Source organism: Lynx canadensis, chromosome E2 (genome assembly GCF_007474595.2).
Source record: "Lynx canadensis isolate LIC74 chromosome E2, mLynCan4.pri.v2, whole genome shotgun sequence".
NCBI lineage: Eukaryota > Metazoa > Chordata > Mammalia > Carnivora > Felidae > Lynx > Lynx canadensis.
The window spans coordinates 294,778-322,541 of NC_044317.1; the positions used below are offsets into that span (position 1 = coordinate 294,778).

The window sequence follows — 27,764 nt, forward strand, 5'->3', positions numbered from 1 at the left end:
GACGGAAGTCGGCGCGGCTGCGGGAGGAGCGTGCGCGCTGGGGGCGCAGAGGGCGCTAGAGCCGCACCCGCGATGGGACGCCGCCGCCGGATGCGCAAGGGTCCGCAGCGGGAGACACGGTCCGCAGGGCCCGGGACCGGCAGGGGGCGCGCGCGGGGCCGGGCGGGGCCGCACCTGTGCTGCGGGGCTCGGGGGGAGGATGCTAGGGGGAACCCGGGCCCCGGAGCAGCTGCGCGCCCCGCCCCGCGGGCTCCTCCCCGCCGCCGCGGCCCCCCGGCTGCTGCCCCGATGCGCTGCGCCGGGAGCTGGGGCCGCGTCGCCGCCGCAGCTGCAGGGGCGCCCGGGCCGGGTGACGCCGACGCCGCCCGCGCCCCTCCCAGACCCCGCTGGCCGCATGGAGCCCCCGGAGGGCGCCGGCCCCGGAGGTGAGTGTGGCCCCAGTCCCTAGAAGTCCCCGAGCTTCTCCTTCCCCGCAGCCAGCATAGCCCCGTCCCACCCCCCCGCCCCCACCTCGCCCGGCCCAGGGCCCACTCATCGGCCGCTCCCGGGGGCCGCAAACACCCACCGGTAGCTCCGAGTCGAGCCTGGCCGGAGCGGGTGGAAGCCTGGCCTGCCGCCGGGGAAGCCACGCCGGGGGCATCTCCCGGGAACGGCCCCCGCGCTAGGCGGGGGGCGCACACACCGCGTCCCCGCCCCCTTGTCTTCTGAGCTTCAGGCCCCGGCAGCCGCCAGGCGCGCTCCTGGGTGGTTGGCCCAGAGTTTCGTGCCGAACCCCATCCCAGCAGAGCCGGGGTTCTGGGGGTCAGGGCATGGGGCGTGTCTGGGCCGTGGTTTGGGGTCCGGGTCGGCGAGGCGTGGGGTCGACGCTGCCCTCCTGGGCCGCGCATCTGCTTTGTTCGCCCAAGTCGCTATTCACCGGGGGCTCGGGCAGGGAGGCCGCCTCTGGGATCCTGCAGGGCACCGCGCTTGGACAGGCCCTGGGTGGATGGGGGGAGGGGGGGCAGCGCACCCGGCAGGGCCTTCGGGGCGCCTGCCTCCAGGCTAGCCGGGGTTGTCGGCCTGGGTGAGGCACAGGGCGCTCACATCTGGGAGGGCAGGTGTGCACGGAGACCTCCTGGAAGCCTCTGTCAGCTCCCGGTGACTCTGGCGTTTGAGATTCTACCAAGGTCTCCCCTCTTGGAGTCTGGCCCAGGCAGGGTGGCAGCTGGTGATGAGAAGAAAACTCTAGGAACCCCATTTCAGAGTCCTTTCAGGAAGAGTGTTTGGGCGCCATCGGCGCCTCCACCGGCCTGGCCAGGCCCCAGATGCATCATGGGTTTCCTGGAGGTCCCATCCCAGGGAGCCACTCTTGACCGCACAGGGACCTGTGGAGGGACACCAGCCACATCAGCGACCTCATCTGGAGCCCAAAGGGATGGCCTCGAGGGGTGTCCTGAAGCAATGGGCCCACCCACTGCTGTGTCTGCAGTCTGAGTTGGGCAGGTGCGTCCCAGACAACTGTCTGGAGGACCTTGTCACCCTCCCTGCAAGCACCACCAGACACACCCAGAGCTGGTGCGTGTGGGTTTTCTTTGTCTTGTCATTTGTGGAAGGGATCCACCTTTTTCTTGCTATTGACAGTCCCAGAACCCCAGGACTTCCCCGTGGCAGCTTTGAGGGGATGTGAAGGGAAAGGTGAGGGCTGGGGAGCACAGAACTGGGAGATGGGGGGAAAGCAGCCTGGCCTTCAGTTTTCATGCCCACTTCTGTCGGTGGGGACAGATTCACTTCCCTGCAGGGCCGCGGGAGCCCTGAGTGAGGTAAGGAGGGAAGGTGTTTGGTCGGGAGAGGGGCTTTATGATTTCAGTTTCCGACTCTCACTTACTGAGTGCACAAACATGTATTTATCAGGTGCCCACCCTGTGCAGGAGCAGCGGTGGGAACACGGCAGGGGCAGATGGGGCCACACTGACGGGGCTCATAACTCTTGTTACCTGGTAGCCATTTCCTGCCTACACGGTGGCCTGGCGATCTCCATTCTGTGGGATCTCATGAGGTCACATATGGGTGGCTCTGTCATTCTCTCGGCTCACTGACTTTTGAAAACTTTATTTTGGAGCAGGTGGGACACACAAATAAGTAGAACGGTGCAGTAGAGCTCTGTGTGCCACTTCCCAGCCTGCTCTACCAGACCACCAGCATCCTCCCTTCAGTAGTAACTCGTAGCCAATCTAGACACACTATTTCATCTGAAAGTATCTCTAAAAGATCAGGTCTTCACAGAGCATAAGGAAAAGCTTTTGCATCTAAACAAATTAACAATGATTTCTTTTTTTAATGTCTTTTGCATCTAAACAAATTAACAATGATTTCTTTTTTTAATGTCTGAGAGAGAGCATGAGTGGGGGAGAAGCAGAGAGAGAGGCAGAAGCGGCGGGGATGGGGGTGGGGGGGAGAATCCCAAGCAGGCTCCACGCTGTCAGCACAGAGCCCGACGTGGGGCTCAAACTCACAAACCGCGAGATCACGACCTGAGCAGAAACCAGCTCAGACGCTTAACCAACTAAACCTCCCAGGCACCCCAACAATAATGTCTTCATACCCAAGTGCGCAGACATGGAAATGAGAAGGGAGGCGGTGCACTTCTTGAAGGACCCCAGCTGGGGAAAACCAAGGTTGTGGCCCACCGGACTCCAAGTCTGTCTGAACAGCCACAGGGAGAGGCCGTGGCCCTGCACCGAAGAGGTGGAGCCTTGGCAAGGCCCACCCAGCATCCTCAAAGTCCAAGGACAAGGGGCTGGGGAAATGGGGTGTGAGTGCCCCCCACCTCTGTGACCATCTCTCCCTCCCCACTGCAATTGTGTCATATATATTCATTCATTCACTTCATTAATTTGTTCAACTGTTCGTGCAGTGCACCTACTCAGTGCTTAGGGCAAGGCCCAGGGCACGCAGCAGGGAACTTGAAATTTGGGCCAAGTGCTCACACAAATGTGCCGGAAAATAGGTCAGCCACATGGCACAAGGTAACCCTATCATATCCATCCACTCACATCAGCCACCAGTGCTGGGGGGCAGGACTGTGGTAACCCAACTGCGGTCCCCATGGGGCACTGGTTCGCTGTCTGCACAGGGCAGGGCAGCGCAGCAGTGGCCCTGCAGGGGCTTAATGGGGGCTGTGCTGAGCTGAGAATCACAGTGTTGCTACCCCACCCCCTGGCCCCAGGTGACCCAGGGGCTGCTGAGCCTGGCTGTCAAGCACACCTGCCCCGTGCCTGCTTTTCACTCCTGTCTCATACCCTGGAAGAGCTGTGGGTCTCATCCGTGGAGAGGTGATTCCTAGCACAGCCGCCTAGTAACTATGCGGTTGGGTGTTGGGCTGGCTCGTGCATTCAGCGAACATTTATGGTGGACCTACTGTGTGCCAGGACCAAACCTAGGTGCTAGAGGTCACACTTCTCTTACCCACTCCCAGGCTCTGAGCCTGATGCCTGGTGCGTAGCAGGTGCACAGCAGTTGTTAGTGGATGTCTTGAGTCCTCCTGGATTTGCCCTTCAATTCCAGCCAGAATCAAGCTGTTTCCACTGAGGATTTTCTTTTTTTTTTTTTTAAGATTTTAAGTAATCTCTGCACCCAAAGCAGGGCTCGAACGCACAACCCCGAGACCAAGAGTCCTATGCTGTACTTACTGAGCCAGCCAGACACCCCTGAGGGTTTCTTTTGAGGTGTAACTCACATATCATAAAACTCATGCTTTTAAAGCATCCAGTTCTGTGCTTTTAGCGTATTCACAACATTGTGCAACCACCACCATCATCTAATTTTAGAATATTTTCGTCAACTCGGCGGGGTGGGGGTGGGGCCTAGGTGGCTCAGTGGCTTAAGTGTCCAAGTTCAGCCTCAGTCACGATCGTGTCGTGATACCACGGTTCGTGAGTTTGAGCCCCGCGTCGAGCCCCGCCCTCGCAGTGCAGAGCCTGCTGAGGATTCTCGCTCTCTCCTCTCTCTCTGCCCCTCCCCTGCTTGTGCTTCTTCTCTCAAAATAAATAAGCTAAAATATACATACATACGTGTGTGTGTGTGCGTGTGTGTGTAAATTTTTTCATCAATTCGAAAAGCAACCCCATACCCATTAGTTCTTTCCCCATTCCACACACACCCCAGCTCCTGGAAACCACCACCTACTTTCTATGTCTTTTCTAATCTACTCTTTTTATTTTTAAAACTTTTTGTTTTGGGGGCGCCTGGGTGGCTCAGTCGGTCGAGCGGCCGACTTCGGCTCAGGTCACGATCTCGCGGTCCGGGAGTTCGAGCCCCGCGTCGGGCTTTGTGCTGACGGCTCAGAGCCTGGAGCCTGTTTCAGATTCTGTGTCTCCCTCTCTCTGACCCTCCCCCGTTCATGCTCTGTCTCTCTCTGTCTCAAAAATAAATGTTAAAAAAAAACACACACTTTTTGTTTTTAATGTTTATTTAGAGAGGCAGAGAGAGAGGAGAAAGAGAATTCCAAGCAGGCTGCACACTGTCAGTGCAGAGCCCAGTCAGGAGCTCGAACTCAAGAACCGTGAGACCATGACCAGTGCCAAAATCAAGAGTCACACGCTACACCGACTGACTAACCCACTTTTCTACCCTTTATGGATTTGCCTCTTCTGGACATTTCATATAAACGTTACCACAGCGCATGGCCTTTTGTGACCGGCTTCTTGCACTTACCATGTTTCTGAGGCTCATGCCTGTTGAGCCTATATCGGTGCTTCCCTTCTTATGGCTGAGTAACATCCCATGGTGTGGATGGACACACATCATCCGTTGATGGACATCTGGGCTTGACGCCACTTTTGACTACTGTCATACTTCAGCGAACATTCGTGTGCAAGTGTTTGTGTGGATGTGTGCTTTCAGCGATCGTGGTTATAAGCATAGGAAGGGGACTTCGGGGTCATGTGGTGACTCCATATATAATCGTTTGAGGAACCACTAGATGGTTTTCCACAATGGCTATACCACTCTACATGCCAAGGTCAATCCTGCTCCTTCTGGGGGGCCCAGAACCTTCTCTGTCCCCGGCCTCTTCTGCCCTGGCATTTTGACTCTTCATCTCCATTACATTCTTCCCGACAAAAGATCAGTGAGTGTCCTTTATGGCAAAAGTTGCATCTTCTGCATTTTCATCCCCCCACAGCTTTGACACAGGCCAAGGACCAGGGTTTACAGAGTACAGACCACCCCAACTGCCAAGAGACATGGAAAGGAATAAAAAACTAGACACCTGATGACTTTGAAACATTCAGGGCTACCATTTTGTTGGCTCCATGATACCATCGACCGCAGATGCTTTGTTATTTCAGAGATGTTGAAATTTGTCAAAATGTGCTTCTTACAGTCAGCACAACAGGCTAGGCTGTCCAAGACCCCTGGACCCCAGCATCTGTAATGATGCTCGTCCCCCACCTCATACTATCTCAGCACCTATGGACTTCATCCTTCCCACCTGGCCTGCATCTCACATAAATGGAGGTAGTTGTCATCCTACTCAGCTCAAAACCCTTCGGCGGCTTCTCCCAGCTCACTCAGAGTAGCAGCCAAGGTCCTGATGACATCTGTGTGATGTGCATCCCCTGCTGTGTCCCCCTGCCTCACCCGTCACCATGGGCCATGGGTATAGAAGTGTCTCAGAATTACGACAACACACACCAGCGTGATGTGAGCCCATGGATAGTCACACCCTCAGAGAGAGGGACTGGGGTTCTGTAGTCCCCACCTCAAGGAAACAAAGCAGTGTCCCATGGAGTAAAGGCTCCTTGAGGATTCTCGACAGGGATTCTCAGATGGCTGGTTGGAGGTTCAAGACAGGCGTCCCTGCTGACCCCAGCTCAGAGCAGGGTCTGAATCACATCTCTTGTGCCATCTTGCTGGGAAGGTGTCCTTGCTGGGCTGGGAGGGCCAGGACACTGGTGGGTGTAACTGTATCCTCCAAGGATATTCCAAAGCCACAATCCAAATGTGTCAGAGAGCTGGAAGCCAGATCCCCTGAGCCCCTATCCAGCTCCAAGCCCCATGTGATGACACAGCATGGGCAGGGCCCAGTCCCATCTCCCCTCAGCTATACTTCCCAGGAACAGTGGTACCCTCCAAGAGGAGGCCAAGGTGTTACCCAGAGAGCCCTACAGCTGTGAATGGATGGCATTATCTTCCCACTCAGCTGGAAACCCTTGAGACCCACAGGACCTGCTGGGCGGCATCCAGACTGCTGACCACCCTGTTGGGGGGGACAGGCCCACCCCTAACAGGCAGCTGTTGGCAGTGGGGGGCCCGACTGGACCCTCCTAGATGCAACACTCAAGGCAGATGCTCCTGTAGCCTCGCGCACACCCAGCTCTCAATGTTGACCCCGTGGGACAGGCATGGACGCTGGGGCATTGCAGAGCACTGCTGAGGGGAGTCAGGAGGCATTTGTTCACTCTTTTGGGGGCCACAGTAGGGACACGGAGGAACCAAGGGGTCCAGCTGCCTCAAGGGATGTGCCTCACAGGTCCTCTGGCTGAGTTCAGGGAGTGACAAGGTCAGGCAGCAGGAGGGGGAGATGGGTGGGTTCTGGAACATTTTGGAGAGGCTGGTAGGAGGTACGGATGGAGGGACGTGAGCTGAGAAGACAAGGTGTTGGGCCGAGGAACGGAAGGGTGCAGTTGGTGCTTCCTTGGGGGCAGGGACCCCATCTCTGAGCGGCTCAGCCTCTACCAAGCAGACTGCCCACAGGGCCTCCTGCTCTCATCTGAGAAAATCATCAAATGCAAAACACGAGTAATGACATCTTTCAAAAAAAAAAAAAAATTCTGCAAACCTGGAGGAACACTCCTCAGTCTCTTACTATGAAAATGCATTATTCAGCATTCAAACACAACAGCATAGGACTTTAAAAGTCAATCCACAGAGGGCAGGCAGGCCAGCAGAGGCCATTCTGGGTCAAAGGGACCCAAAAGGCAAGGAAATGCTAGAGAGACCACTGCACCCTTGGTTGGACTTAAGAGTAGAGACAGAGGACGCTGTTGGACACCCCCTTCCCCATCCACAGGAGGCCACTGCCCAGTGGCCCTCGTCTGGCATCCGGGCCCAAGGCTACCCGAGGCTACCCTGCTCACTGCCCGGGGCCTCAAAGGGGGGCTCAGTGAACCAAACACCCAGGTCTTCCCCGCCCCCATCTCTCCTCCCAGGTAACACCGTCTTTGTTGCAGAAATGGTTAAGGAGGCTGAGGTGCCACAGGCAGCCCTGGGCACCCTGGCCCATGGGACAGGAGACAGCTGCCACTCGCCCACGGCCGAGGAGGAGGTGGGCATCCCGATACCAGCACCGGGGCTCCTGCAGGTCACAGAGAGGCGGCGTAAGTACAGCTGACCTGCCCAGCGTGTGTCCCACGGGGACCATGAACCCCTGGGAAATGGAGGGCAGGGTCCCCATCCTGTCCAAACAGTGCCCCAGGCGTGTCCAGGGTGGCAGTGGTGGTGGTGCTGAGCTCTCACAGCTCCGGCTCTGTGGGCTTTGGCTGTACCATCTGCAGAGTGGGGGACCCCAGGAGGTGTTTAGGGTTGAGTGTGTGGAGTACGGGGGTGTCTGGGTCTGCCCCGTCTTATCCTGGCCACACAGGGCTTCACCCGGAGCTCTTCCTCCCTGGGGCTCATGGGGGGCCTTGGGTGGACGGACTGCGCCCATGACGAGCCATCCCCCTGCCCGGCCCCGCAGAGCCCCTGAGCAGCGTCTCCTCCCTGGAGGTGCACTTTGACCTCCTGGATCTCACTGAGCTGACAGACATGTCCGACCAGGAGCTGGCTGAGGTCTTTGCTGACTCGGACGACGAGAGCCTGGCCAGCGAGTCGCCAGCAGGTGGGCTGGCGTTGGGGCGCAGTGAGCAGCGTGGGGCGGTCCTGGGGCCCAAGCCGACCAAACACAGCTCTCCTCAAACCCCTATTTCGGAAAATAACTGTTGCTCACATGTGTGTCAAAATCAGTGTCTGTCACTGTACCGTTTCGTTCAAGATTTTGGCATTTTATTCTTTCTAGTAATCTCTATCCCCAGCGTAGGGCTCGAACTCACGACCCCAAGGTCAAGAATCGCATGCTCCTCCAACTGAGCCAGCCAAGCATCCCAATATTTTTGCATTTTACATGTCTATTTGCCCAACTTTAAGGAATTTCCCTCCTGTTTTCCTCAATTCTCCTTTCCAAATGCCAACAAAAGGCCAAAGCCATAGTCCCACCAAAAAGTGAAATTTACTAAATGTGAATGTAATCATTCACAAGTTAGGCTAAGCCAAGCAGGGTGGCCTTCATCGGCCCCGGCACCACAGTTCAGCCCTTTGTTTCCCCTTCAGTTGCTGGGGAAGTGTTGCCCTTGACCCAAGACCTATAGGGCTCCAGAAACAGTCACGCAGCCAGTGGGGGTATGGGGACCCAGGGACCGTTTTCTCTCCCTGATCGCACCTCGTGTAGGCAGGGGGTGGAATGGGGGGCTCAGGCTCCAGCTCTGTACTGTACAGCCTGCACCCTGGGAGGGTGACGGACTGCTCAGATGCTGTGGGCCAGGTTCACAGCCAGGGTGGGATCTCAGCTGCACAGAGACCCTCTTTTTTGTGGGCATCACAAACGCCCTTGCCCATGCCGCCTCCAGACCCCCATGTCCGCAATGCTGGTGGCCTGGCATCTGTGTTTCCTAAACACCCGTGGGACCCCAGTGTGCAGCCAGACCCCGTGTGAGAGGCACACGGGGGCCCAGCCCAGTAGCTGCAGGAATGACCTGACCCTTATGTTCCCATCAGGCCTGCACCCACTACCCCGGTCTGGCTGTCTGCGCTCCCCCTCCTGGACGCGAACCAGGGCCGAGCAGAACCGAGAAAAGCAGCCACTTGGTGACCAGGAGCGCCAACCAGCAATTGTGGACACATTTCTCACCGTGGAGAGGCCCAAGGAGGACTAGGCCAGCTGGCCCCGGGGCCCAGGCAGGACAAATCCGGACAATACTGACCCCATGGACACTGCCCACCCATGTGGCTCTGGGTCAGGTTCTCGGGGTGCCCCAGCACAAGCACAGCCCAATGGCCTTATGTCCCCCTCCGTCCCAGTCCCTGAGTCTCGGACAACAATGGCTGAGGACGAGGTGGGAGTGGCCTAGGCCTTTTGGAAACTTCTGTCTGCAGGAGGGGTGCTCTCATCTGCCACAAGAATCCCGAGGGGGTGTGGGGTGAGGGGGACCTAAGTCGGAGACAGCTTCTCTGCAAACCCCCTGAGGGCCTCAGGGTTCTGGTCTGGGAATGGCCACACCGTGCTCCAGCCCGCGGGATGCTCTGCTATCCAGCCAAGTGTGTGGGTAGGGGAGTCAATGCCACCTTCATTTCAGTCCCATCCTCTTCTTGCCACCCAGGGAGCAATGCTGGCACCAGGGCCCCCTCCTCAGGCCCTAAGACCCTGCTTGTCTTGGTCCCCGTGTGACAGCCGAGCCCACCCTCCGTGGTTCGTAACACCAAATAAGGCACAGTCCGGCATCTGTGCCCCTGCTTGGCGTCCTGGCCTGGGGTAGAGACGCCCGAGGGGGACTGGGAATATGAGGGGCCCTCGCACAGCCCCCAGGCCCCAACTTAAGGGCATCAGGCTCAGCTGCTCCCAATGCTGCTTTTTATGAGCTAAGGGATGAAAGAGGCTTCTGGTCCGACAGCAAATCCAAGAACAGTTTAAAAATAAATACGTAAGTCTGCTTTTGGTCCCCAGGCCAACCCGCCCTGACCCGTTTCCCACCGAAACGTTTCTACGGGAGGAGAACCTGCCCTCCTATGGAAGCCCCGGGCGTGCCCTGGGCCCGCTGTGCACAGCTAAAGGCAAGTCCCCCGCTGAGAACACAGGCCTGCTCCCTCCACGCGAGGAGGACCAACTCAAAGGATGTCTGCCAGGCACCATCCAGAAGTCCGCTTAAACACAAACCCCGTCAGGGCAGCTGCATGGCCCCCCCGCCCCTCGCGTCTTTTCCCTCCATCTCTAGCCTTCCTGCTATGGCTTCCGCAGAGTTTATTTACAAACATTGGGATTAAAATCTCACCTCTTCCCAAGGCCCAACCGGTGTCTCTTCCTTTCTAGGTGACACCAGAGCTCAGAAGAGCGTGTCGAGGGTACAGGAGCTGCCCTAGCAGCAAAACTGCGCTGGGCCTTCTCCAGCTGAAGCCACTGGGGGTTCCTCGGTGCTGTACTCTGGGCTGCTTATATGGGTCACGTGTCAGGGACAAGTGCCCTGGATTTCTAGTCCTTAGGAAGTGAAGATCCCCTCCTACGCATGCACACGCACACGCCCAGGCCAGAAGAGGCCCGAGGTAGCTCCCCGGCAAGTCTTCTGAGCCCAGGCAGGTTCCCAGAGCAGCGACTGGTCACGAGGAGGCAGCCAGCAGGTTGGGCCTGTGAGGAGAAGGCCAAGGGTGAGGCCCAAACCCCAATTCTTTTGATTACCCGTGTAACAAGGGGCCCAGAAAACAGGCCCAGGGCTCCTTGCCAGGCAGTTCCTCCTGCTGGCCTCTCTGGAGGGAAGCCCGAGCCTCCCTGATGGAAGGTTCTAGGCCAGGTCTCCCACATCCCTGGGCCCAGGAACTGACTCAAAGCCTGTGTAGTGTGTGGCCAGGTGGCCCAAACAGGGTGAAGGGGTGAAGGAAAGGGCTTAGGAGACTCCAGAGGGAGCGAGCGCAAGGGTATCCAAGACAAAAAAAACAGCAGGGGTTGGGATTCACCTACGTGTGCTGGGGGTGTGAGCCTGAGGAGGCTGCACCAAGCCCCAAAATGGACCAACGTCCAGGTCCTGGACATCATGGGGCTTTCACGGGGTTGAGGAGAGCACCTCCCACCTCTGTCAGAGGGTCCCATTAGCTCAGCTAATGAAGGCTGAGTTTAGTGGAGACTTCATGACACGGTGAGCTCTGGAAAAGTAAAAAAATTCAACGATGGCATGTCTTACACACAACAAAAACGGAAAGTGCTTGTCCCAACTTGGAAATTCTATTTTTGAGGCAAACACAACAAATGATTCGGAAATTTTTAAACCAAATCCCAGCGTCTGGTCTTGACCAAGCAGAGAACAGAGGTCACGTGTGGCAAGTGGAGCCGCCCCACCCCCACACCCGGGGTGCCGTGAGCAACAGCTGGGAGGCAAGCAGGTGTCACCGGGGTCCCAGACATCCACCCGCCCCCTGAGAGGCAGCGGCTGACACCCCTTTACTGTCGTGGTGCCGAGGACTCTGGGAGGCGAGCAGGGATGCTGCCACTGACCCCAGGCTTCCAGTCCTGACCCCAGCTCTCCCCGGGCTGGGCCCTTGCCGCGCTCTCAGACCAACCAGACAATCTAAGGCAACAGAGGCCTAGAGCTCACAAGCCAGAATTGGCCTTCCTCTCGTCTGGCAGCCGCCCAACACCAGGAAGAGGGTTACCGGGGGCAGCGACAGCAGGACTCTCTGCACACAACCCACAGGTCCCCAGCTCGGTCCAGACCCTCCCTCTCTGTGATCCTAACAAAAGGGGGTCACAGGGAACACGGCCAGCTGGAGAAGGGACTTAAATCCAGACACAGCCTGGTCAGTGAAGCTGTCTGCCCTGAGAATGGGTGCTGGCCTCGGCGGAGAGACTGCCTCCCGAGAGCTCAGAGCAGCACCCAGGTGCTGGGGGCGGGGTGGGCTTCAGGGCCCCCCATGGCTCCACGACCCTCCCCCCCACCACGCCGCTGTGGGAAGTGTGGCGTTTCCTTCAGAACCACTGACAGGCCTTCCACCAACCCTAACCCAACACTTCCCCTCGGTAACTGGCTGCTTTTTCCCTTAATTCTGCCACTTCACTAAACCGTGACATTTCTGAACTGAGCCAAAAGCCTCTGCTCCTTGGGGCGATTAAGGACACCAGCACTCACACCTGTCCCCACCAAATCCACCCATCACCCCCCTCCCCTCAAGGGAGGCCCGTGAAGGTCTAAACTCAGGCTCCGCCAGGAAGAGGTGTGCCTTCTGCTTCCTGTGGGGCAGGGGAGTTACGGCTCACGGCCCGTCCCTCTGACTCGGGACCCCATCCTCTAGGTATCCAAAATGCTCGTTTGCCCTTACCAGGTTTTAAGGTGTTTGCCGGTGATTGTGGCAGCAGCTTTCAAAGCCAGGGTTGCTAAGCTGGGCTCTCTTGCACGCAGCGCTTTGCAGCCCCCTCCTCCCGCCCCTGGTTCCAGGCCGTCAGCCCCTCAGGAAGGGAGGCGTCCTCCTCCAGGCTGCTGGTGCCTTTCACAAACTCCTTGCAGGCGGGCTTCTCCGCAAAGGGCCGGCGCCCCAGCAACTCACCGTGTCTGCCCTTCTCCAGCAGCCGCTTGCCCGCCTAGAAATCACAGCTGCCTATCACTCAGCCGCTCCCAGGACAGCAGGCCCTGCGAAGGCAAGCCCCAAACCCAAGCCAGGACCTGCCCCACTCACCTCTTCCACCGGCTCTCAGCAGCCGGTCAGCGGGGCCGGGGCCTGCTCACAGGCGGAGCCGACAGGCACCGCACCTCCTCCTCAGTGAGCTGGGCGGCGGCCTCACTAGCCGCTTCTCCACCAGCATCTCGCCTTGTCGGGGCAAGTCGAAGGACACGTGGTGCGGCTTTTCGGTCATCCCAAACTGCACAATCTGGAAGGAGCTGGGGGTGAACCTAGCTGGATCCCACCCTGCAGGGGTCCCTGCCCTTTACCTGAGCATAGGCGCTCTGGGTGGCCTTCCTCAAGTCACCCTGGGCCCCTGACCTGTGACACCCCCCCAAAAAAAACAGCTGCTCAGCCACCCTGCCCCCCAGCATCGTGCACACGTGGTCAGAGAACTGCTGCTGCGTGTAGACACTGCTCCCTGGGCGAGTACTGGGCAGAGCCGAGCCCCTCGCCCCGGGGGGACGATGGACACCTGTAAGACACAGGCAGGAGGTGCCCCGGTCACTCTGCACACAGAGCTCCTGCCCCATCCAGGTCCCACCCCAGACCAACTTGCCCTACTGTGACCATCGGTCACAGGGGTGTGGGAGGAGAGGAGCCTCTTGGGCCCTACCCAGAATTAGCAGGTCTGGGTAGGGTCACCCCAAAGATTAGCATGGAAACAACCTCCACCCTACCCACCCCAAAGTAGCTCCAGAAGAGCCAGGTCCAAAGCTTAGAAGTGAGGGAAATTTAGTGTCAAACCTCTTGGGTGTCAGGTGGCTGGCATCCGGACTCCACTCCTCCTCTCTGCCACCCACCCCCCAAGGAACCTTTTGGACCAAATTCTAGACCTAAATTAATTCCTCGACAAGTAGAAGTGCTGCCACGGTGACACGTACTGTGCCCGCATGACCACAGGCCACACAAAGCCACCTGGGTAAGGCAAACGCCCAGGCCTAGAGGCTACGGGCGGAGAGACCGACCCTCGGCAGAGGGTCCGCGCACCCCAGGACCCAGCCTACCGCTGCACACCCAGCCTCGTGGTGGGCCACGGTCCGGCACGGTCGCCTTCTCGCTGGGCTGCAGGACCTGTGTCTTCCTCTCAAGGCCTCCATGTCAAGTTGCCGGGCCTGTGAGAGGCAGAGGACAGACGGACATCTGGGAAGTGGGCGCCAAATCCCCACCCTCTGCTCAGGGAACGCTGGGGGCTGGTCAGAGCCTCTGCTCAGCAAGTACAGACTCACAGCCTCCACACACACGGCTCAGGCCCAGTCTGGTGCCTGTCCCTCCACGCCAGACACGATGCTGCCTTCTGCTCTGCAGAAGCCCCGCCTCCCCACCTCCAAAGAATGTGTCCCACTCACGCACTTTGCACGCAGCAGACTGCTTTAGGTGGCCCATTTTCAGCCAATGTGATTAGCTATGCTCTGTGGCTCGCTAAGTGACACAGGAAGCATGGAGACAAGGAGCGGTTCCCAACGCCTCCCACACCGTAGCTTACAGGCGGTTAGCAGTACAAAGGCACCAACGGCTCACCCGAGCTGCCAAGACAACTCTCCAGAAGCTACCCAATACTCCCCACCCTTCCATACGTGTCACGCTTTAGTGAGAAGATACACACAAAGCAAAGCAGCACTGGTTCTCACGGCTGTGGGGCTGACGACGCAGGAAGGGCAGCCGCTGGCTACCTGGGCACCTCCCTGATCTCCGTCCCTTAAGTTCTAGCCTTAAATTTTTTTGTGCGAGGATGTTCTCCTGTGCTACCTACCTTCAAACTTCAGTCAGGTTTCAGTAACCACGCAGCCCTGACTGAGCTGTGCGCGAAGGTGGGGTCCAAGGTGCCCAGCTCCACCCACCATCAAGGTGAGGCGTGGGGGTCTGGGGGTCGCTGGGAAAGCAGGAGTCTTCCAGAGCGCCCCTCCCCCCAGGGGCTTTCGGATGCCCCCCCCCCCAGGGGTCTGCTTTGTCTGCTTTCAGGTGCCTTGTGTGGAACCCTGGGGAGACTGGGACACGCCTGGGAAGTGCCTGGCACCTGACACCTGGGGCCAACCATGTAACAATCGGATACTCATTCTTGTTCTCAGGGGCCCCTTGCATCACGAGGATTTCCCCTCCCTGGAGGCGGCCTGTGGCCGTAGCTGCAGCTCAGTGCCCTTGCCTTCCTGGTAGCGAGCCCCTCCCACTGCCAGCCATAGCTCCCCAAGAGCCCTACCCGCTGACTGCAGTTCCCCGCGCTGCTGAGCTGAAGCCAGGAGGCCAGGCAGCCGTCGCCCGCGCTGAAGCACACGCTCCAGCACCCACCTTCAGAGGGCTGTCCTTGTGGCTTCCGTGAGGGAGCTCTCCGGGAACCCCCTCCTCCGGTCTGCAATTAGCACCCAAACCAGGGCCTGAGCCACTGCCCTGCAGGCCCCACCTCTCTGAGATTTTAAACGTAGCTCCAGACAGAGCATGAAGGCTGCTGGCAGATTCCCAAGCGCCAAATTTGGGTTTGGAAAACCGCCTATGGATCCTGTGAGCCGAGGTAACGCTGGGGCCCCAGGTCAGCCCGCGGAAGGCCCCCCACCGCTCCAGGGCTGCCCTGCTCACCTCTGACGAGCCTTTCAGCGGCCTGCTCAGAGTGCTTCTCCCGAACACAAGGACCCAGGTGGCAGGAGGCAACCGGAGCGGCTTCGTGGCAGACACCAAAATGTCAGCACCCGACCTGGGAACGGAGAAACTGGTCATGAGTGCCCGGGACTGGGTGTTACAAGAGGAGCTCCGCGACAGGGACCACAGCTAAGCGAGGCAGCAACTTTGTCAGTCACCAGTTTGGGGCCAGGCCGGTTTTTTGGTCAAGCAACGTACCGAGGTGTAATTTATTCAACATTAAATCCACCCATCTTAATCAGGGCCACGAAGCCGCCCCGATTGCCTCCTGCCACCTGGGTCCTTGTGTTCGGGAGAAGCACTCTGAGCAGGCCGCTGAAAGGCTCGTCAGAGGTGAGCAGGGCAGCCCTGGAGCGGTGGGGGGCCTTCCGCGGGCTGACCTGGGGCCCCAGCGTTGCCTCGGCTCACAGGATCCATAGGCGGTTTTCCAAACCCAAATTTGGCGCTTGGTTTACTTTGGTTTAAGGGTGCACCTCAAAGACTTCTAGTAAATTTATCAAGTCTAAGACTCCTTCCCTAATTTCAGACACTTCCATCACGTATAAGGTACCCTATGCCTGACGTGGGGGATTCCAGGGCCCACCCTAGCTAGCCACACGTGTATTTTCTGTCTCCGCGGACTTGTTATAAACCTCTCATATGAATGGAATCACACAGTACATGGCCCTTTGTGCCTGGCTGCTTTCGCTTGACATAGTATTTGGAGGTTCATCCCTACTGTAACACGTGCCAGTATTTCTTTTGATGGCTGAATAACATCCCATTATACATACATACCATTGTTTATCCATTCATACACTGACGGACGTTTGGGGTGTTTCTACCCTTTGGCCAGTGTGAACATTGCTGTGAACACACGTACACGTCTTTGTGTGGACAGGTTTTCAACTCTCCGGGGTAGATACCTACACGTGGAGTTGCTGCGTCATATGAGGGCTCCGTACTTTACTTTCTGAACAGCCAAACTGACTCCCAAAGCCCAGTCAGCCCAGTTTACGCTCCCATCAGCAGCCCTATTAGACGTCCTGTACCTCTACATCCACGCCAACTCTGTCTTTCACAGCCGTCCGCGGCATGGAAGTGCTACCTCATTAGATTTGCATTTGCCTAATAAATCATGACACTCAGCATTCTGTCATGTGGTTTTCGGTTGTCCATCTTCTCTGGAAAAATGTCTTTTCTAACCCCTTGCCCATTCTTAGATTGGGTTTTATGTTCTGGATTCTAGACCCTCATCAGACGCATGAGTTCCAAATATTTTCCTCTGTTCTCTATACTTGCCTTTTTATTCACTCAGTAATGTCCTTTGACACAAAAAAGATTTCAATTTTTATTAAGTCCGATTTATTTTTCCACTTGTTGCTTGTGCTTCTGGTATCGTATTTAAGGAACCACTGCCAAGTCCAGAGTCATGAAGATCTGGTCTTCCATGTTTTCTTCTTTTTTTTTTTTTTTTTTTTTAATTTTTTTTTTTTTTCAACGTTTATTTATTTTTGGGACAGAGAGAGACAGAGCATGAACGGGCGAGGGGCAGAGAGAGAGGGAGACACAGAATCGGAAACAGGCTCCAGGCTCTGAGCCATCAGCCCAGAGCCCGACGCGGGGCTCGAACTCACGGACCGCGAGATCGTGACCTGGCTGAAGTCGGACGCTTAACCGACTGCGCCACCCAGGCGCCCCTTCCATGTTTTCTTCTAAGACTTTTATAGTTTTAGCTCTGAAATTCCAGTCTTTTACCCACTTTGAATTAACTTTTATATCTGGTGCCAAGGTCCAATTTCATTCCTTTGTATGTGCATATCCCATTGTCCTAGCACATTTTTTTGGAGAGACTGTCCTTCCCCCATTAAGCGGTCTTCACAACCTTAAGAGAAATCACCTAAGCACAGATGTACAGGCCGCATCTGTACTCGTGAGTTTTCCTCTGTCAGTATGTCCGCCTTGTCAGGGCCGTGTTTTGTGCACCGAGCTTTGTGGCAAGTTCTGAACTAGGGACGTAGGCGTCCTCCAACTCGGTCTCCTTTCATGAGACTGTTTTGGCTACTTGGGCACTTTGCAGCTCCGTGTGAATTTACTTATTTACTTACTTAGGATTTGGTTTCATTGTTTTTTTTTTTTAATTTTTTTTTTCAACGTTTATTTATTTTTGGGACACAGAGAGACAGAGCATGAACGGGGGAGGGGCAGAGAGAGAGGGAGACACAGAATCGGAAACAGGCTCCAGGCTCCGAGCCATCAGCCCAGAGCCCGAAGCGGGGCTCGAACTCACGGACCGCGAGATCGTGACCTGGCTGAAGTCGGACGCTTAACCGACTGCGCCACCCAGGCGCCCCTCATTTTTGTTTTTAAGTGGGCTCCGTACCCAGTGCGGAGCCCAACGCAGGGCTTGAGCTCATGACCCAGAGGCCGAGACCTGAGCTGAAATCAAGAGTTGGACACTTAGCCAACTGAGCCACCCAGGCGCCCCTCCGTGTGACTTTTAAGACCAGCTCTTCCATGTCTGGCTTTTAATAACCGTACAAATGTCTCCTGTACATCTCCTTCCCTCCACCTTCACCTTGTTATTGTCACAGATTACAGCTTTCTACATTACATACCCATCACAGAAATTGGAATTATTGTTCTATGCACTTGTCTTTACCAGTACCACTGTTATTTCTTCACATGGCTTCAAGTGACTGGCTAGCACCCTTTCATTTCAGCCTGAAGACTCTCTCTAGCATTTCCTGTAGGCTACGTCTAAACACAATGAATTGCCTCAACTTTTCAGTATCTGGGAACGTCTTAATTTCCCCTTCCTTCCTGAAGGGCAGTTTTGCCAGATGCAGAATTCTTTGTTACGGGTTTTTTCTTTTAGTACCTGGAACATGTCACCCCACTGCCTTCTGCCCTTCCGAGTGTGCAAGGAGAAATCCGTTATCAAGTCTCACTGATGATCCTTTGTACACTGTATCCTTTCTTTCTTGCTGGTTCCAAGCCTCTCTTCGGCTTTAACAGATGATGATGAGTCTCGATGGATCTTAGAGTTCATCGCTACTTGAAATTCACTGAACATCTTGGGAACGTAGATTCCTGTCTTTTATCCAATTTGGAAAGTTCTGACCCATTATGTCTTCAGATATTCTCACTGACCCTTTTCCTCCGTCCTCTCCTTCTGGGACTGCCATAATATGCATGTTGGTAGTGTCCCATCTGGTCCTAGGTTCTGTACATTTTCCATTCCTTTTTCTTCCTGCCCCTCAGACTGGGTAATATTAGCCTATCTCCAAGTTTGCCAATATTTTTCCTCCGCTGCTCACATCTGCTATTGAGCCCCCTAGTGAACTTTTCAGTCATGTACTTTTCTGCTCCAGAATTTCTATCTGGTTACTTCTTGTAATTTGTTTTCTTACTAATATTCTCTTTGTTGAGACATACAGTTCTTCTGGTCCCCTTTGGCTCTATAGGCATGCAACTTTAAGACAGGTGACATTAGTATTTTTCTAGTAACCTAATGTCTGTGCTACCTTGGGGACAGTTTCTGTCCATTTCTTTCTCCTGTGAATGAACCACACTTACTGTTTCTTTGCATACTTTGTAATCTTTTGTTGAATCATTAGCTAAGTTTTAAAATGTCTTTTTTCTCATTCACTTTTGTTACTACGTTATAGTGCAAAGAACGAGCAAAAATGTTAAAGGAGAACTTTACACGTCAGGTTCCCAAGGAACATTCAGGTTTTATTTATTTAATTTTTTTAATGCTTATTTACTTTTGAGAGAGACAGAGACGGAATGTGAGTGGGTTAGGGGCAGAGGAGAGAGGGAGACACAGATCTGAAGCAGGCTCCAGCCTCCGAGCCGTCAGCACAGAGCCTGACGTGGGGCTCAAACTCACGAGCTGTGAGATCACGACCTGAGCCGAAGTCGGACGCTCAACCGACAGCCCCCCACGCGCCCCAGGAACATCCAGGTTTTTAAAAAAACTGGATCTCCCACACAGGGGCCTGAGGCGCACGTGGAGACGAAGGCTCAACAATATGAGAACCACAGAGCGCCACAGTTTGCACTTATTTATGTGGCTCTTGAAAATGTATCAACAGTTCTTTTCCTCTAAGAATTCTTGTGTCCCCTTCTGTGTGTGAGGACAGACCGACCATTCTCTGTCCCTGCGATGTCGACATTCACAAAGGCTGGGTCTGCCTCTCAGGGACAGCGGAATCCACGTGACCAGCCTGACAGAGGAGGGCAGTGCGATGAGGCAGCTGCCGCAGGAGGCTGGTGAGGTCCTAGGTCATCCTGCTGAGTCTGGGCAGCCTCTAATGTATATCTGGGACGAGAGTCTGGGAGGCCTATTCAAGTTTCTTAACTCTGGTGTGTAAGTGGACATGGGAGTCACGAGGAGGAAGAACAGAGAGCACATTCTTTGCAGGAAACAGACCAGCCTGGTCGGATGAGAACGCCTCACTCATCATCCTGTAGCCAACAAACGTGCACTCCTATGTGTGACCTGACCCCAGCCCTCACCCCGCACTGGGCAGAACACCAGGGAGATGGCAGATGGCAGCACAACAGTGGGAGGGGACAAGGCTGCACAGCAGAATGTTCCGGGGATGGCAGGGCTCATCACAGTAATCACAGTAATCATTAGGCTTCCAAAGGGCTGCTGAATAGACGATGACCTGGGCAGGAAGCCCCCTGGGAAAACCCTAAACTCCCAGTGCTTAAACCACCCTGGTGGGGAAACAAGTTTCTTAGTACAGGATCTTGGTTTCAACTACAAAGAAAAGAGAAAAGCAAGGGGAGCCCCCAGGTTGGGAGCTGACGCCCCAGACCGTATAATGCAGCAACGGGTCCTCACTGCGGTGGGTCTGTGCTCGGGCATTTAGGGAGGCCCCTGCACTAACAACTCACCAAGTCTAAACCGAATTAAACTAGAACTTCAGATGGCTACAAATCAGCTCTGGGGCTAATCATCTCTGAGGCCTTTGATGTCTCTCAACAGATTCAAAGTTCCAAAGACAAAGGTGGGCACATGCCAGCACGGAACCCCACAACCAGAAACCACCTACCAAGCGCATGTAACACCCGAGGCCATCCCCGGCCGGGCCAACACTCACCTGTGAGTGAGCACCGTGACGGCCCAAAGGGAGCACCCACCCAGCCCAAAGGGAGCGCCGCGAGCGTCCTTACAGGGGCTCCCACCCAGCTTCAGTGGGTGTAGGTGGGCTGTGAAAATGGACAATCTGCCTTTGATGTCGGGGCCTAACAAAGACAGACACACACAGACGGTCAGAGCAGGGTCACCTGTAGCCACTTTGCAAACTCTACAAGGACAGCCTGGGACTCCAGGCACCTTCCCTGCTTCACACTTAGTTATTTGGAGTCAGGAAGCAATGATGAAGTATCCCAAAGGTCAGCTACACTTACTTCCTTTTTTTTTTTTATTTTTGAGAGACAGTGCGGGGGGGGGGGGGCACGGAGGCAGAGAGGGAAAGAGAATCCCAAGCAGGCTTTGTGCTATAAGCACAGAGCCCGACAAGGGACTCAAACTCACAAACTGTGAGATCGTGACCTGAGCTGAAACCAGGAGTCGGAGACTAAACCGACCGGAGCCACCCAGGCGCCCCTACATGAAATACTTTCAAAATAACAATGTTGATAGTACTATCTGTGATACAACTAAAGAAAATCTGAAATGTTCTCTGTAATTCCTTTTGTCCTTGGAAAGGCTCCCATTCAGTGGGTAAAGTCAAGATAATGCACTATTTCTTCATCAGTAATGAACTATTTAAAAATGGTGTTGCAATGATAGGATAGTTATTTGAAGAAAGATCAAATTTATGCAATATCTCAAGCTACATATCAGAATAAAGTACAAATGGGTCAGAGACGTAAATGTAAAAAAAATAAGTCATAAACGTGATAAAGATGTGTCCATAATATGAAAATAAGGAGAGATTCTTTTCTAACTATAATTCGAAACCCAGAAGTTGCAAGAGACCCATCGCAATTACAGTGTTGAACGCAAAAGACAAGGAGGAAATCCTGAAGCAGCAACAGAAAAGATTCATCACATAGAGGATAACAGCAACATGACGACTGGTGCCTGGCACCTCATCAGAAATAGTAAAATGAAGGCAGTGGAACAAAATATTCAAAGCAGTGAGACAAGAATAATTTTTAAAAGTCAAACAGGAATGCTATATCCAGCAAAACTATCATTAATCAGGGCAGGGGCATCCGGGTGGCTCAGTCGGTCAAGTGTCCACCTTCGGCTCAAGTCACGATCTCATGGTTCGCGAGTTCGAGCCCCCTAGTACACTCAGCTCTTGAATGCATTAAAACACCTTCATGACTGTGCTGCCTCTAACATCAAATCCATTCCCGGGGCCATGAGCCGACAGTGAGCAAGATGAGGACCACCCTGGGCAGCAGGGCAAGTCCATGCGGGACAGACGCGCTCTCACAAATGGAAAGGGCCAGGGCAAGTCCACGCGGGATGGACGCACTCTCACAAACAGAAAGGGCCAGGGAAGAGGTGATGTCAGTTGTCAGAGCAAAAGGTGAGGGTGAGCTCTTCTTGTCTACCCTCTAAGTTTTCACAACACCGTGCCAGAATACATGGATGTGTCCCAGCACTCCCACCTGTATGGGCTGAAGTGACGTTTCTGCAGGCCCGGCCACACCTGTCACTCCCAAAAGTGGATTGCCGGGAGACAGCAACTAGCAGCACCCAAGGGCATCCACGAGCTTCCACTTTTTCCAAATGTTAATATTAACCACTGCAGGGCCCTGATCAAACGAACCACCTCCAGGGGCACCTGGGTAGCTCGGTCGGTTAACGGCCCGACTCTTGACCTCAGCTCTGGTCTTGATCTCTCAGGGTGAAAAGTTCAACCCTTGCATTTGGCTCTGCACTGGGCATGGAGCCTACTTAAAAAGGAAGAAGTGAAAAAAAAAGAAAAGAAAAGAAATTGCCTCCAAATACACAGGTAATGATCTAACCAACCTAACCTTTAGCACAAGGGCATGAAGCCCCAAACCTGAGCGCCATGTGACTGGCAGGCTTGCTGATGTAGATCAGTCAGTCACACCGGCCAGGATGCATCAGAGCCGGGTCAAGGAGGTCAGGGCGGTTGGTGCCAGCCACCACCACAACGTTCGTGAACGAGGTGAACCCTGGACATGAGAAGCAAGGGCGCCCGAGGAGAGGGCTCGGCTGGCACCCACTGGGGTAGTGCTGTATCCCCAGACAGCTCTCCTCCTCTCTCTGGTCCTGACGCCTTGTCCTCTTCTGCACACCTGCTCATCCTTCTAGGGACCCTGGCCTCCCCGAGCCGCCCTGCACTGGCTCTGGGGCCCCTCCCTCTGACCCTTCACGGGCAGGACACAAACAGCACACCACTGGCTCTGGTTCTGACAGACCCCATTGCTCTGGCTGAGACGCGTCTCCATCAGAGAGTAATCAGACGTTCCCCGGCTAACTGGGACCCCCCCAGGGCCTGGGCCCACGTGTGGACCTCCATCTTGACTCATCACTGGTTCCTGACAGCTTGACACTACCCGATGCCACCCCCCAACCCCCGGGGAGCAAGGAGACTCTCCACGGTGTCAGTGCCCCAGCTACTTCCCAAGGTCCCCATCCACCCAGCCCTGGTGGGCTCGTAAGGCCCAGGGAACTGGAATAGTCAAGGGCAGGCGGGACTGCAGAGAACAGGGGCCGCCAGCAGAGAAAGTGGTGGTGTTCCCACCCTCTTTCCCCCTGAATGCTCTCTCCCATCAGCCCCTTGAGACATCAGAACAGAGTACTAACCTAGTTAGAATCACGGTTGGATACGAGGTATAACAAAGGGTTTTGGAACGTCTTGGCTGGGCAGAAAGAATCTAACACAGTAAGCCTCTCAAGCTCTGCTTATAAGGCGGCCCCCAGCTGGCTCTGGGACCTGAGATTTGGGGAGGGTCTCCACTGCGCCCTGATAAGAGGGGCTCCCTAGGCCTAAACTGTTTGTACAGCGTGGTTTTGCTGCGCACCTGCCTTCCTCCCGGGAGGCTGGGATTTTGGTACATACTGGGCAGAGAGTGCCACAGGACCAGCCCCCACTGAAAACCTTGGTCAACTACACGCCCACATGTCGTCACAGCTCCATGGCAGGAAAAGTCGGTGCCTCCTGCACGTCCTGAGGGAAGCCGCAGCCAGCTTCCGTGCACCACACTCTTCCCTGCGCGGATTCTGCTCTGTGTCTGTCACCAGTCGTGGTCGTGGGTACAGCTGCACATGGGGTCCTAGGAGTCCTCCTAGTGAATCACCAAACCAGGGGTACTCTTGGCAGCCCCAAGATGAAGATGAAAACTTGCCATGGGACCACTGAAAGCATCTCCAAATTTGAAAAACGTTCACCAAGTAGACATTTCCAGTGAAATATCAGCACGCCTGACAAGCTACCAGACACACTGAGCTGGAATCACTTTGAGGAAAAGTCTCAACTGAAAGAAAGAGAGAGATTTTGGTACGTGGAGTGGGCTCACACCCATGAGATTCTGCGTCAGGAAGGGCAGCATGAGAGAGGTTCAGAGGGGAAGGAGCAAGGCTCCAACCACACCATCCTGCAGGCACCAAGGCCTACACTAGGAGAGGTGGGGGAGCCCTCATCTACCTGGTCCACCTCCCCAGGAGGGCCTCACCTCTCCTCATCTCACCACCCCATCTCCACTAACCCCTCCTGCTGGTGGGGAGGGGGCAGTGGGGGGCTTTTGTGGATCTAACATAGCTTTCTCCATTAAGTCTGCCTGAGAGCAGCCTTCCTACAAACAGAACCATCAGGGATGCTCACTCACCCAGGGAGCTGACAGAAACAAAAGCCGGAGGAGGGTCACGCGAGATGTGGCAGTGCCGACAGGACAGGCCTGCTCTCGGCGGCTGTCAGCAGCGTGCACTCACCATCCATCCCTCCACAAGCATCTGGTTCAGTGTGTTCTCCCGGTCACTCTGGCTTCCGAAATGCCCTCGGCCTCGTTTCCTGCCAAATGCATCAATATCATCAATGAACAAGACACAAGGAGCGTTTCTTTGGGCCACTGCAAACATGTCACGAACCTAAAGTAGGAATCCACACAGAGAGTCTATTTTGCTCCTGGTATGAAAACAAAAATGAGTGTTTGTTAACCCAAGTCTCTTCTTCTCTTCTCCGGAACCCAACCCTTATCTCAATCTGCGGCGTGCTCTGTGCTCACTGCCGGGTCCACACAAAGACCGGGGCTGTCTGACTCAAGGACAAGCGCCCACCTACCCTTGCTGGCCCAATGCCGACAAATGTTTCCAGGAACTCTGACCCATTCACGGTGATGAAAGGCACACTGGCCTTCCCCGCAGTGGCTGTGGCAAGAAGCAGCTCCAGTGCCAGGAGACCAGTGGGCATGGCTCCCTGAAACAGAAAGGTGATGCCGGGCTCTTAAAGGGGACAGATGGGACCCAAAGACAGGCCCGTTTCTGATTTAAACAGGTGACTTCCAGGCGTCACTAACAAGAATCCCATGAGATGATGCACCATTCTTCTAGTCCGAGGTTCTCCTTCTAATATTTTCTTAGAAAATTAAACCATGTTCACCATAAAAAGTTCAAATACCACAGACACACGAAAGCCCATCCACCTAAGCAGGCCGTGTCTTCACAAGAGCTCCCGAGGGCAGGGCTTGCTGGGTCAAAGGGTCTGAATGTCTAACAGGTGCCGTCAAACTGCTCTACAAAACAGTGACAGCAATTCACACTCTGGTAACACACCTCGGTGTTCGTTTTATGGACTACCATCACACCTGAAAATTGAAAAGAAATTTAAAGCAGGGAATTTCTACTGCCCCATTTCCAGTCAAGGGTGTGGGTTAGCATCTAGTTACCTCAGAGGAGACCATACAGTGTTTTTTCCTTGAGTCTTTAAAAACAACAACAAAGTACTCACGAAAAGGTAGGGAGAAGGAGTCACAAAACTCAGATCCACAACATGGTGCTGGACCCCATGTTCCCGTGAATGTGGGTTGAGGTCACGGTGCGCCATGAATCCATCTCTGCCAGTCGTGTGACCACACGCACAACTGAGAGTCCAGGGTACATGTGTCCACATCTACTGGAGGTCTTCACGCCCAGGAGGAGCGCACACCCATGTGGGCCCTGATGTCCTAGGCACCACACAGAATGACAGAGACGCCTCCCTCAAGCCCACACGCTGCTGGAGGGTCGCACTCCAGGTGAGAGGCCCTTCTTGGTGACCTGACCGCCACACCGCTTATCACACCCACTCTGCAAGTACATACAAGCAGCTGGACATCCTAAGAAGCAAAGAGAGGCACCCCCTGCGGCACCCAACCACAAAGCCGAGGGGACCAACATCTGGGCCGGGTGCTGGCAAATCTCCAGTAGGGAGCACCAGGGCGAGCTGCACCTCTGTCGCACACACATGCTTTCCAGCAAACACTCCCCAGCCTGTAAGACAGGACAGCACCTCCTACCCTCTAGTCCCCAGGCTCCCAGCGGTCTGTCACCTGTTGCTGTTGCTCAGAACAAACTGTCTAGTGGCGGCCACACTATGGAGGAGCTGGAGAAAGCAAGGGTTCCTACAAGGGTCTGTGTCCAAAGAGCGGTCTACACTAGGCGCTCTTAGCCTGGTCCACATAGCCCGGGGATGACTGAAGGGTCTGTGACTCCATTTCCTTTAAGATGCAAATCATTCTGGGAAAAGGAGTCGAAGTTTGTCAAGCCATCAAAGGGTCCATGACACAAAGAGGCACCAGCAGAAACACACAGCAGCCAGAATCACAATGGCTGTACAACAACCCTGACCCACACCAACCCCACCCCTCTGTCCAGAGCAGGGTCAAGGGCTCACCATAAGGCAGCTGTATCTGATCCCAAACCTGTTTATGCAAGCTGTACTTCTATTTTAATTATGTAATTTAACACTGTGTGAACTAAAAAAAAAAACAGGAATAAAAAAAGGTTGTTTCTTCAAAAACTAAGTTGAAAGCTTTGGAAAACAAAGCAATAAAGGCAAACAGCTAAAAAAAATGTCAAATTGAGGAGGAAAGAAAACTCTAAGAAAAATGTCATAAGAAAATACACGGTTCTACACTCAGACTGCTCTAAGTTCTCACTTCATTTAGAGAACAAAACTATAGGTAACGTGTGGCTTATGCAGGACATTTAACAAAAGATTCTGATCATTGGAACCAAACTAGACGGACAGACTGGCCTCTAAATGAAAAGCCAATAATGTTTGTGCTTCAAGTGAACACAAACACACTTCAGTTGGGTATGGGACTGTTCCTATAATTGCACAAGCTCATAGTTCAAAAAAGTAAACTCACAGAGGTTTCAGTTAAGAGGATCTTCCCAGTTCTGCCCTGGCAAATGCTACTTCCCATGATTAATAAAATACACGATCTGTAGAAAACGCTCAATTGTCCCGTATCTGTCCACACTGACCCATGGTGATCTCTGACTGTGACCTGGAGCTCAGAGCATTATCATGTTTTCTGAAATCAATACCTTTGGAATTTGGGCTCCTAAGTCCTGACACTGCTTGGGATTCTTCAGGAAATTCACGAACTCCATCATCTCCAGCCTGGCCTCTTCACAACCAGCTACATCCGCAAACCACACGTTGACACTGTACTTTAAGACCCTGGCAGGTGTCTCCCCAGCACTGAAGAGGCGGCCCCTGTCCTTGCCTGCCACGCCCAGCCCCCATCGGGCCCCCTCCTCACAGCACAGAAGAAGATGCCCACTAGGAGAAGGGCGGACACCAGGCTTCGCAAGGGAAACCTAGAAGATCCAAGAAAACCACTCATCAGTTCCCTCGGGAGAAAGGCTGTGAAGAGCAGACCGATGCTACACAAGGGAGCAGTATCTTTTAAAAACATGTCAGAGCCTGGACACAGCATCCAGCCTTCCCCAATCCTGAGCCTCTCACCCCACACACGTCTGTCTGCCCAGACACCTGAAATTGGGGGTGAGGAGGACGGACCCAGCAGACCCAGCACAGCCCCCTCACAGTTGAGCCCTATTATACTATTTCTTAAGGGCTGCCTGCCTAAATATTTCACCGATCGATTCTTTCCTCCATGAAAACAGATTTATTCATTTCACTATATATAGTAAATTAGCAGACGCCTATAATATGCTCAAAGAAAGCACACTCCAAAACTGGTAAAAAAATTTTTTTAAGTTTTTATTTATTTATTTTGAGAGAGACAGAGAGAGTGAGCTGGGGAGGGGCAGAGAAGGAGAGAGACAGAGGATCCCAAGCAGGCTCCACACTGTCAGCACACAGCCCAACAAGGGGCTCAAACCCACAAACCGCCAGATCATGACCTGAGCCGAAACCAAGAGTCAAGCACTTAACTGACTGAACCACCCAGGCGCCCCTCCAAAACTGATCAAACACTGAACTGTTCTGTACTCAGAACCACAGACTCCAGACTGGAGCCCGACATTCACCCGTCGCTCTCGGTGGCATAGACCACTGCCGTCTGGTTGGGGGAGTTCAATGCCCAGTTCCCAGTGAGCAGTCTCCAAGTTCCGCTCAAAGGTGTCAACACTGCTGATGTTAAACCATACAAACTTCTGCAGAGACCAAGATTCAAGAGCAGCTTTGGGCTCCCCCTCCAGCCACCACCCCCCCACCGGGGCTCCTCCAGCAAAGCCTGGGTCTGGCCTCACAAAACCACAGGCT

General features: G+C 54.5%; 2 protein-coding genes across 3 annotated transcripts; one reads left to right on the forward strand and one right to left on the reverse strand.

Moving 5' to 3' along the window:
* The first annotated feature begins 330 nt into the window (after nucleotides 1-330).
* On the forward strand, nucleotides 331-9,508 carry DBNDD1 (dysbindin domain containing 1). 2 transcript variants are annotated; one of them, XM_030297221.1, is made up of 4 exons: nucleotides 331-425; nucleotides 7,191-7,358; nucleotides 7,718-7,858; nucleotides 8,791-9,508. In XM_030297221.1, exons 1-4 carry the CDS (start codon nucleotides 395-397, stop codon nucleotides 8,946-8,948), a joined length of 498 nt encoding a protein of 165 aa, XP_030153081.1. In that variant the 5' UTR covers nucleotides 331-394; the 3' UTR covers nucleotides 8,949-9,508. The 2 variants fall into 2 exon arrangements, with proteins under 2 accessions (XP_030153081.1, XP_030153082.1); XM_030297222.1 differs by having other exon boundaries at nucleotides 332-425; nucleotides 7,212-7,358.
* Nucleotides 9,509-10,013: 505 nt separating this feature from the next.
* Nucleotides 10,014-27,296, reverse strand: LOC115503156 (AFG3-like protein 1). Its single transcript, XM_032591430.1, is given in 12 exon segments — nucleotides 10,014-10,411; nucleotides 10,742-10,923; nucleotides 12,094-12,352; nucleotides 12,448-12,512; nucleotides 12,515-12,559; nucleotides 12,562-12,640; nucleotides 13,440-13,547; nucleotides 20,160-20,227; nucleotides 23,643-23,646; nucleotides 24,330-24,464; nucleotides 26,579-26,779; nucleotides 26,782-27,296. Coding segments are annotated over 10 exon segments (1,101 nt in total). The 5' UTR covers nucleotides 26,974-27,296; the 3' UTR covers nucleotides 10,014-10,411; nucleotides 10,742-10,923; nucleotides 12,094-12,148.
* Nucleotides 27,297-27,764: the final 468 nt, after the last annotated feature.

Coding starts and splice junctions, on each gene's coding strand:
- DBNDD1 (XM_030297221.1), top strand. CDS start 395: ATGGAGCCCCCGGAGGGCGCCGGCCCCGGAG. Junction 426..7,190: donor GGAGGGCGCCGGCCCCGGAG/GTGAGTGTGGCC, acceptor CTCTCCTCCCAG/GTAACACCGTCTTTGTTGCA. Junction 7,359..7,717: donor GCAGGTCACAGAGAGGCGGC/GTAAGTACAGCT, acceptor CCGGCCCCGCAG/AGCCCCTGAGCAGCGTCTCC.